Here is a 9,923-nt window from a genome sequence, read left to right as displayed (position 1 = left end):
TTTCGCCAATTCAAGGAGGAATTTTAACTGGATTTCTCAAGTAAAAGATTCTAATGGGGTGTTGACTGATGATCCGAAAGAGGTAGAAGAGGTGTTTTATAAGTTCTTTCAGAGTAAATGGAAGTCCAGAAATTGCTATTTTTCTGGTTGGCCTAAGCCGAGATTGGTTCTGCAAGATAGTGATAAGTTTTTGCTAGAAAATGAATTGTCTGAAGCCGAGATAAAGGAGGTTATTTTGAACCTGGGCAGCAACAAGGCTCTGGGCTTTGATGGAATCACCTATTCCTTTTTCAAAGCGTTTTGGAGTATCATTAAGGAGGATGTAGTTAGAGCTGTGTAGCAGTTTTATCTCACTAGTTCTATATGCAAGGGTTGAAAAGACACCTTGGTTGTGCTCATTTCCCAAATGTTCTAATCCCAGTGTGCCTTCTTCTTACTGTCCCATCAGCCTTTGCAATTCAATTTATAAAATTGTAGCTAATGTATTGCTTAATAGAATGTTGGGAGTCATTCCAAGGATTATTTCTGAAGAACAGGCAGCTTTTGTGAGGGGACGATCAATCTTCGACCATCTTCTCTTGGCTCAGGAGGTTTTTCACAAATTAAGGTTTTCCAAAGCTTGTAATGGGTTCTTAGCAATCAAAGTGGACATGGAGCAACCATATGATAGCATATGTTGGTCTACTTTGAAGAAGATGATGGCAGAGTTGGGTTTCCCTACTAGGTTTATCAAATTGGTGATGGAATGTATCCTAGATCCCAGATATTCTATTTTGATTAATGGTTCTAATTCTAATTGGATTGAGGGAAAGAGTGGCTTTCTTCAAGGACACCCTCTATCACCATTTCTTTTTATCTTATGTTCCCAACTTCTTTCTAACGCTTTCCATAGCAGGGGTGCGGATGTGGGTATTAGAATTTCATCTAATTCCCAGAAGATTTCCCATCTTCTTTTTGCAGATGATATTCTGTTGTTTATGGAAGCTAAGGTGAATAGTATGAAGAAGGTTAAAGAAATCCTGGAGAGTTATTGTCAGTGGACGGGCCAAAATATCAGCTATCACAAATCTTCATTTGTTTGTGGGAGTTCAGTGGAAAGAAGGAGGAAAGTGCAGATTTCCAGATTTATGGAAATTAGATTAGTAGAAGAATTTGAGTATTTGGGTATCAAATTGGCATTGAGATGTTTAAGGAAGGTGGACTTCCAGGTTTTATTGGATAAATCTAGTAAAAAAATTAATGCTTGGGGAAATAGATATATCTCTTTAGCTGGTAGACTGGTTTTGGTTAAATCAGTTTATCTCTCCCTTCCTGTTTTTGTCATGACTCACTCTCTTATTCCTTTGAAGACCTTGATGGAATTTGAGAAGCTATGTAGAGACTTTATCTGGAATAAATGTGATGGCAAAAGAGGTATTCATTATGTGGCTTGAAAGCACTTATGTAAACCAAAATAGTTTGGAGGTTGGAATGTTCATTCAGCTTTAACTAGGAGGAATGCTATGAGAGCCAAATTTGCATGGAAGATGATTGATAAGCTAGATTCTTTTTGAGTAAGCATCTATTTGCTAAGTATGGAGTTAACTGGTGGAATTATGGGTTGTATAAAAGTAGTTCATCAACTTGGAAGATTATGTTTTCTGGATGGAATGCACTTAGGAATCATGTTAGATGGAAAATTAGATATGGATCCAAGATTAAAGTGTTGAAGGACATTTGGATTTTGGATAAATCTTTACTCAATTGGCCAACGTTTGTAGGTTCTCTGGAGGATGACAACACTACCTTGGATTTCTTCATTTTTGAAGGAAGCTGGGACCGTGAGAAGCTGAGTCTGGTTTTCGGAACAAATTTACTGAATCTTATTTGTAAAGTCCAGATTTTTCCAAATATGGAGGAGGATTGTATGGAGTTAAAGTATAATACGTCAGGGAAGTCTATCTTTGCTTTAGTTATGGAGGATAGCTATAACTATAGGGATGATATTGTTCAAATCAATTGGGTTTACAAACTGAAAATGAATGCAAAGCTAGAAGTCTTTATTTGGCGTTTGTTCTTGGATGCTCTCCCTACAGGTGCTTTTCTTTTCAGAAGAAAACTTTCTGATGTTCTTGTTTGTCCGCTGGGGTGTGATGGAGTGGAAGATATCAACCATATTTCATCCAGCTGCTGCAAGCTACGGAAGTGTTGGATGTTCTGAGAGGATGGTGATTTAAGTTACCTAAATTCAATGGCTGGAATGACTGCTTGGCTGGTTTATGGAAACTGAAAGATTGTAATGTGATGGTGGTTAAATTGTATTTTACTATTATTTGGTTTGTCTGGAATCACAGAAACAGGATTAAGCATGGGAAACTTGAAGAAAGCAATTTGTTTATTGCTATTTCTGTTCTCAGTTTTATCAGCAAAGATAATCTGCACTATGTTCAATCAGATAACTGAGTTGTTAATCAGTCCCATGGACTATTTTATGATAGATGGAAACCTCCTCCTCCCGATTAGATTAAAATTAATCTTGATGCTTCTCTTAAAGAAAATTATGAGGCCGGTATTGGTGGCATTGTTAGGGATTGTAAAGGAAGGTTTCTTTTAGCTTTTGGGTTGGGTAAAACACATTGGGACATTGCCCAATTGGAGTATTCTACCTTTTTTGCACTTAAAGAAGTTTTACATGGTAGATTTGAAGATGTTAGAGGCATTATTGTGGAAGATGACAATAAAAATGTTCTTAATATTCTTCATAATATGCACAGTTATACCAAAGGATATTGATAGTAGCATGGGTTATGAAGATTCTTCTTTTTTTAGTAAGGCCAATAATGTGATTTTTCATTGGGTTAGTCGTAATTGTAATAAGTTAGCGGACAATTGTGCTAACTTAGGTTTTCTTGTGATTTTCTTTGGGATTTGTATTATGAGAGTGAACTTCCTTCTTCCTTTTGTAGTTTATTAAAGGAGGAATGTGATAGTTTTTATCACTCTTAGTAGCTTGTATCTAGGTGTCTTTTTCCTTTCTATGCAATATTAGCATTCTTCAAAAAAAAAAAAAAAAACCTATTCAAACTTTCAAGTGATATTAGAGCCTACTTTTGAAATTAAGATTTATACAACTTTTTGAAAATGATCATGGTTACTTTTGGAAATCGTAACACACCAGAAGGATATCGATCACTAGACTACCATTATTTGATAATGTCCCTTTTTGACTTTTGAGAAATATGTATATCTGCTTTTATTCAATTGTTTGACTATTACATGTGGATTTTAGTATAGGAAAGCTACACTATACCAACTAGACTTGTAGATGGCATTATAATTGAAACACCTTTTACTGATCGGACTGTAGATGAAAAATAATTAGCCTAGTTGAATACTAAATGTTTAAACATCTTTTTATATGCACGTAAGTATGAAGACTATACGTGTGTCTCAACTTGTAGAATTCGAAAAGAAATTTGGGATAGGCTTTGCATTACATTTTTTTTTTTTTTTTTTTGAAAATTGCAATAGCATTTAACAAACAAAAAACTAGGTATAAACTAAAGTAAATGTTCACATTCCCTCTTCAAAGAGAACTAAGAGAAAGAGGAATGTTAGCAAAAGAAGAACTATCAAACAAAAATTGTTACCTAAAGCCAAAGTAGCGCACATATCGGCTACTCTATTACCATTTCTATGAATATGATTGAAAATTACCTTATTGAAATCGGCCAATAATACAAGATTCTACTCTATCCGGTTGTAGCTTTGCCACTTAGCCTTATTCAAAGAATTTTGAATGAATTTGATAACATTGAGGTTATCACCTTCGATTATGAGTCCTTTGCAATCAAGCATCCACGGTTGAATGAATCTTCTAATTGACATCACAACATCTAGTTCAATATTAGCTATATCCCAATGCATTCTTTTTTCACCAAAAGCAATCAATAATCTCCCTTTTTCGTCTCTAAAGCAACCTCCAATTCCAGCATTATACGACGTAAGAGAGACGCATCAACATTAATCTTAATCCATCCCAGCGATGGAGGGTGCCAAACATTTTGAAACTCCCTAGGGAGATTAGCACCCCAGCTAGCAATGAGAGGATTAGAGGTTAAGAAAGTTGTGGACATAACACTTGCTGTAGACACTGAGATAGAATTTGCGGTTTTACCATGAGCCACTTCATTTCTATTTTTCCAATTTAGATACACTGAATTGCAATATATAATGACTATATTAGGTGCAAAATTAGAAAGACTTCTCAGCTCACTTAGACAATCATCCAGAGAATAAAAAATAGGAACGTAAAAACCCCAATCTTGGATTTTACTCAAAACATCCTACAGATTTTTACAATTAACAGCAATGTGTGACAGATTTTCAACTTCTTGGCAACCTCTATCACATAAATCATCATTTGTAATCTTCCTATACTTCAAGAATTCATTTGTTGGAATTGTAAATCTACTCAACCTCCACCAAAACAACTTAACCCGAGCTGTAAGTTTCAATTTTTTTAACCAGGTTGAGAATCCCATGTCCACTTCACTCTTGTTACTGGTGCTGCAAGCTTCATAACCACAAGCTGTAATTGATTTGCTTGATAAAGAACAAATCTCCTCCAAGTAATCCTCAGGAGCTTCTGGATTTGCATTGCATATAAATGAACTAATGAGGTGAATAATCTAGATTGAACATTCTACTACACGATTATAAACTATTTTGCATGAAAACAAATGAATTAATCATTGACATGTATATTTGTTTCACATAAATAGTCACCTCATTTTATGCTTTAGGTAGGGAACTAATAAATTTTAAAAAAGTAAATAAAAGTCTTCATTATTTTCCTACTGCTTATAATGCAAAGATAATTGCTATGACAGAATAAAAAGACTTAAATATTTATTCTATTAATAATCTTCTTGGATTACTAATTGCTTACGAGCAAAGAGTTACTCAAAGATAGATCGATGCATGTGACAAGTGGAAGGAGAAAAACATTATGTTGAAAGTGGAAGACTCAGATAGTGATCAGTCTCAGCCTGAGGATGAAGATGATATTACCTTAATGACAACGCAATTTAAAAGTTTCCTTAAAAATAAGCAAAGGAGTTGTCAGCAGTGGAATAAGGGTAAGTTTCACAAAAATGCTAAAGTTTTTAATGATATAATTTGCTATGAATGTTGGAAGCCTGGACATATCAAATCTAATTGCCTAAATCTCAAAGTTAATCCTAGCAAGGAGAAGATTGAGAAGAAAACTAATATTAGGAAGGGTAAGAAGAAACTGTAGAGAGAATTATATGCAGACTAAGTTTCAAATTCCTCAAAAACAAAAGCAGAGGAAGAAGTCACAAACTTGTGTTTAATGGCCAACAAGCATGATTAGTTAGATCAATAGGATGTATTTGACTTAACCTACAAAGAGTTATTTAAAGTTTCTGAGAATATTATTGTTTTAAACTTTGTCTTCTCCTAACACTTTTTGGAAAAATTATTTTTGCTCTTGTGTGATCTAACATTTCAGGATAATTGAACTCTAAACTAATGAAGACTTCAAATCAAAATTCAGCATGAGATAGTTTGCAAATTGAAGTTTGTAATTTTATTGTAATTGAGTTTTAGAAAATATGATTTTAATTGAATAAGCTTAGCGCGCACACACTTGGGGAGATCTTTAAAAATCACACTGATCGTAAGGGATGAACCTTGTTCGTACGGGACGATCAAGTCAGTTATCCCCTCGGAAGAGAAATGGAATGAACAGGAAGTGAGAATTTTTTTTTCTAAGTCCTGATCATCGACAAGAATTTCTTAAATCGTCCCGGGACTATCTGCTCTGGTCTCTCACTTTGTACTGAATAGTCCAGATGATTCATCCTGTTCATCCCAGGATGAAATGCTTTCTAGAAAATTTTCATCCAGACGAGCTCGTATTAGTCCCAAGATGAAATGCTCTCTAGAAAATTTTCATCCAGATGAAATACTATTCATCCTAGGACAAAATGCTCTCTGGAAATTTTTTGTCCAGACGAGCTCCTATTAGTTCCAGGACAAAATGCTCTCTAGAAAATTTTCGTCCAAACGAATTCCCATTCGTCCTTGGATGAAATGCTCTGCCTTTTGAAATTTTGGTAATGTCCTGCAGTTTGTTGAAACCAACCAATGAAATAACTATTCATACCGGACGAACATAGTTCGTACGGGATGATGATCGGGTATGAAGTCAGTTTGAACCTATATACATTGGGTTCATATGCAACTGATTTAAGTAGATTCATACGAGACGATCTGACAATCATACGGGACGATCCACTTTGTACAGACTTGAAAATCAGCAGTCTTTGGACGATTTTTCATGTCTTTCTTATATAAAGTCCAAATAAAAATGTCTCTTAATCTTTTTTGCATACTGATATTCATGCCAATTAAAGGGAGAGTCAAAGAGAGAGTATGAGAGAGTGTTTGAAGGAGGATTCTTACTACTGGAGCGTGAAGGATTCACTTGGTACTCAAAGGTAAGAGTCTCCACTTATGATTTGTGATTACTTCATTCTTTTCTCTCGTCTATCTAGATTTCTTGTGAGAAGATCTGTCAAGGATATCCTGTTCTCTACCGACACTTGGAGAGTGTAAACAGACGAAGGGTTCTCTGCCCACACTTGGAGAGTGTGAAAGGATGAAGGGTTCTCTGCCTACACCGGGAGAGTGTGAAAGGACGGACAGTTCTCGGCCAACACTTGGAGAGTGTAACAGGACGACGATTTTCTGCCGCACCGGGTAGTGGTGGAAGAGAGTTTTTGTAAAGGAATCTCCGCCTTGTTGTGGGTGCAAAAGGAGAGTCACTGGTGGTATTAGTGCAATACTCAAAGGGTGCCTCCGGAGAGTAGATATAGGTAATGTTTGACCGAATCACTATAAAACTTATGTCTTTTATTTTTTCCGCTACTTTTGTTTTTTAATGTTTTAACTTGTGGTTGAAAAATGTTTTTTATAAAATTCACTAAAGTTTTTTTTTTTATATAAGATTTTTTTTAAAAAAGGGATAAATTTTTAATTACGAATTCACCGCACCTCCCCCTTCTTGGTTAGCCGTTGGGACATAAGCTAAGGTTTAACAACCTAATTCATATTAAATAAGTTTAAATAAGTGATATCAAAGCTTTATTTCAAAATCATAAGTTTAGACTACTTTTTTATTAACGTAGATGGCTGCGTTTGGAAACCTAAATACACATGAGGGTTACTCTATAACTAGACATCCATTGTTCTATAATATTCCTTATAATTTTTGGAAAACATGCATGCCTATATTTTTTCAGTCACTTGATTACCGTATGTGGATCTTAGTTCAGGAAGGGTATACAAAACTAACTAGACTAGTTGACGGAGTTAGAGTTGAAACACCTTTTATGGACTGGACAGTAGAAGAACATGACTTTGCACAACTAAACACCAAATGCTTGAAAAGTTTCTTTTGTGCTCTTAAATCAGAAGACTACATGTGGGTTTCTACTTGCAAGAGTGGAAATGACTTATGGGATAGACTTCATATAACTTATGAGGGGACTAATGAGGTTAAGCAATCTAGACTCAATATCTTATTGCATGACTACGAATTATTTCGCATGAAACCAAATGAATCCATTTCTGAAATATATACAAGATTCACATAAATAGTCACCTCTTTACATGCATTGGGTAGGGAACTAATGAATGCTAAAATGGTAATAAAATACTTCGTTGTTTGCATACGGCTTATGATGCTAAAATTAATGCAATTACAGAGTCTAAAGATCTAAACATTTACTCTATTGACAATCTTCTTGGATCACTAATTGCTTACGAGCAAGGAGTTAGCCAAAGAAAGATTGATGCAGGTGAACCACGAAGGGAGAAGGACATAACACTAAAAATGGAGGAGTTAGAGAGTGAACACTCACAACCTGAGGATGAAGACAACATCTCACTAATGACTAGACAATTCAGAAGCTTTCTGAAGTGGAAAAAGAAGAGACACCAGCAATGGAATCAAGATAAATTTAATAGAAATGTCAATATTTCAAATGATGTTATTTGCTAAGAGTGCAAGAAACATGGACAAATTAAGACAGATTACTCAAAACTCAAATACACTCCTAGCAAGGAGAAGTTAGAGGAGAAACCAATTGTGGAAGGGCAAGAAAAATTTCCAAAGAGCTTTCTAGGCAGACTCAACTTCGGAATTGTCATAAATGGAAAAGGAAAAGGAAGTCACTAATCTATACTTAATGGCCGATAATATTGATCAGTCAGATCAAGAAGATGTATGTGACTTGACTTACAATAAACTTTTTGAAGTTTCTGAACACATGCATAATGCATATAGAAAGATAAAGAAAATGCATACTAGTCTGAGCTTAGAATTTGAGGAACTACAAAAAGAATATGAAATTCTTAGGAAAAATCATGCTTTAATTGATGACAACCACATAAAATTACTTGATGAATATGACGACTCGAATAAAAATCATGAAAGTTTGAAATCATCCTATGCAGAACTTGAAAAAGAATTTAAAAATTTTAAGGATGAATTTGAGAGAAAAATTTATAGATCTAATTATACAAATTAAATTTTGAAAGATATGAATTCATTTTATAAATTGAAGATAAAAGCTCTCGAGGATAATAGGATACCCCCTAAACTTGAAGATTTCACTAATCCTATTTTGTATCCTAAATTTATGCAATCTCTTAAAAGATAGATGAATAGTAGAAGACTTAGGAATCCATTTCTAGAAGTCAAATGTAATAATTGTGGATTGATTGGACATATAGCTTACACCTGTACTTTGAAGAAGAAAACTTATTTGGTGTGGAAATCTAAGATGCATAAAACTAGACATATCATATATGTATCTATTTATAAATTGCTAAAAGGAGAACCCAAACTTATTTGGGTTCCCAGATCTAATGTTTAATAATTTTGCAGGGTCGCTCTCACACAAGACCTCATGAGAGCATATGGTACCTGAACAGCGGATGCTCAAAGCATATGACTGAAGATACTGCATAATTCATATCGTTGGAAGCCAGGAGTGGAGGCAAGGTTACACATGGAGATAATACCACAAGGAAGGTGGTTCGGTCAAGTATGATTGGAAATATTAAGAATTTTTACATTAAAAATATGTTATTGGTATAAGACTTAAAGCATAATTTGTTAAGTATAAGCCAGTTATGTGACAAAGGATATTGTGTAAAATTTTTTCCTACTAGCTACATATTAAGCCTAAATGGAAATGATGTTTTAAATGGTATAAGGGTAAACAATGTATATATGCTAGATTTGAATTGTGTTAAAACTCCTACTACTTTTTTGTTTAAAAACTATTTCTGATGAGTCATGGCTTTGGTATAGGATACTTTGTCACTCTAGCATGAAAAATCTTAGGAGGATTGCCCAAAAGAACCTAGTAAGAGGTATACAAAAACTAGACTTTACTAAGAACCACCTTTGTGATACATATCAATTAGAAAAACAAGTGAAGTCCTCTTTTCAGTCCAATAAGGATATTAGAACTAGTAAGCCATTAGAGATTTTGCATATGGATCTTTTTGGACCAGTTGAAACTGTAAGTCTAGGAGAGAATGTATATAATTTTGTGATTGTGGATGATTACTCTAGATTCACGTGGTTTAGATTTCTATTTCATAAGAGTGAATCATTTGAGAAATTTAGAAACTTTTCGACTTGGATTCAAAGAAAGCTAGGATGTGAAATTATGACTATACAAAGTGATCATGGAGGAGAATTTGAGAATGAAATATTTGAGGATTTTTATAAATAAAAAGAAATTGATCACAACTTTTCTACATCTAGAATCCCTCAATAGAATGGGGTAGTCGAAAGGAAAAATAGAACATTAATAGATGCCGCCCAAGCCATGTTGGCA

The 9,923-nt window shown here is 34.4% G+C and overlaps 1 protein-coding gene across 1 annotated transcript; it reads left to right on the top strand.

Annotated features, from left to right (window-relative positions):
• The first annotated feature begins 497 nt into the window (after positions 1–497).
• Positions 498–2,442, top strand: LOC110099331. The gene is made up of 3 exons (XM_020826442.1): positions 498–1,413; positions 1,761–2,127; positions 2,334–2,442. Exons 1-3 carry the CDS (start codon positions 498–500, stop codon positions 2,440–2,442), a joined length of 1,392 nt encoding a protein of 463 aa, XP_020682101.1.
• Positions 2,443–9,923: the final 7,481 nt, after the last annotated feature.

The sequence above is a fragment of the Dendrobium catenatum genome, unplaced genomic scaffold (genome assembly GCF_001605985.2).
Source record: "Dendrobium catenatum unplaced genomic scaffold, ASM160598v2 fragScaff_scaffold_1119, whole genome shotgun sequence".
Taxonomy (NCBI): Eukaryota; Viridiplantae; Streptophyta; class Magnoliopsida; order Asparagales; family Orchidaceae; genus Dendrobium; species Dendrobium catenatum.
Note: the sequence above shows the minus strand (reverse complement) of the source record. Positions and strands in the feature narration are given on the sequence as shown.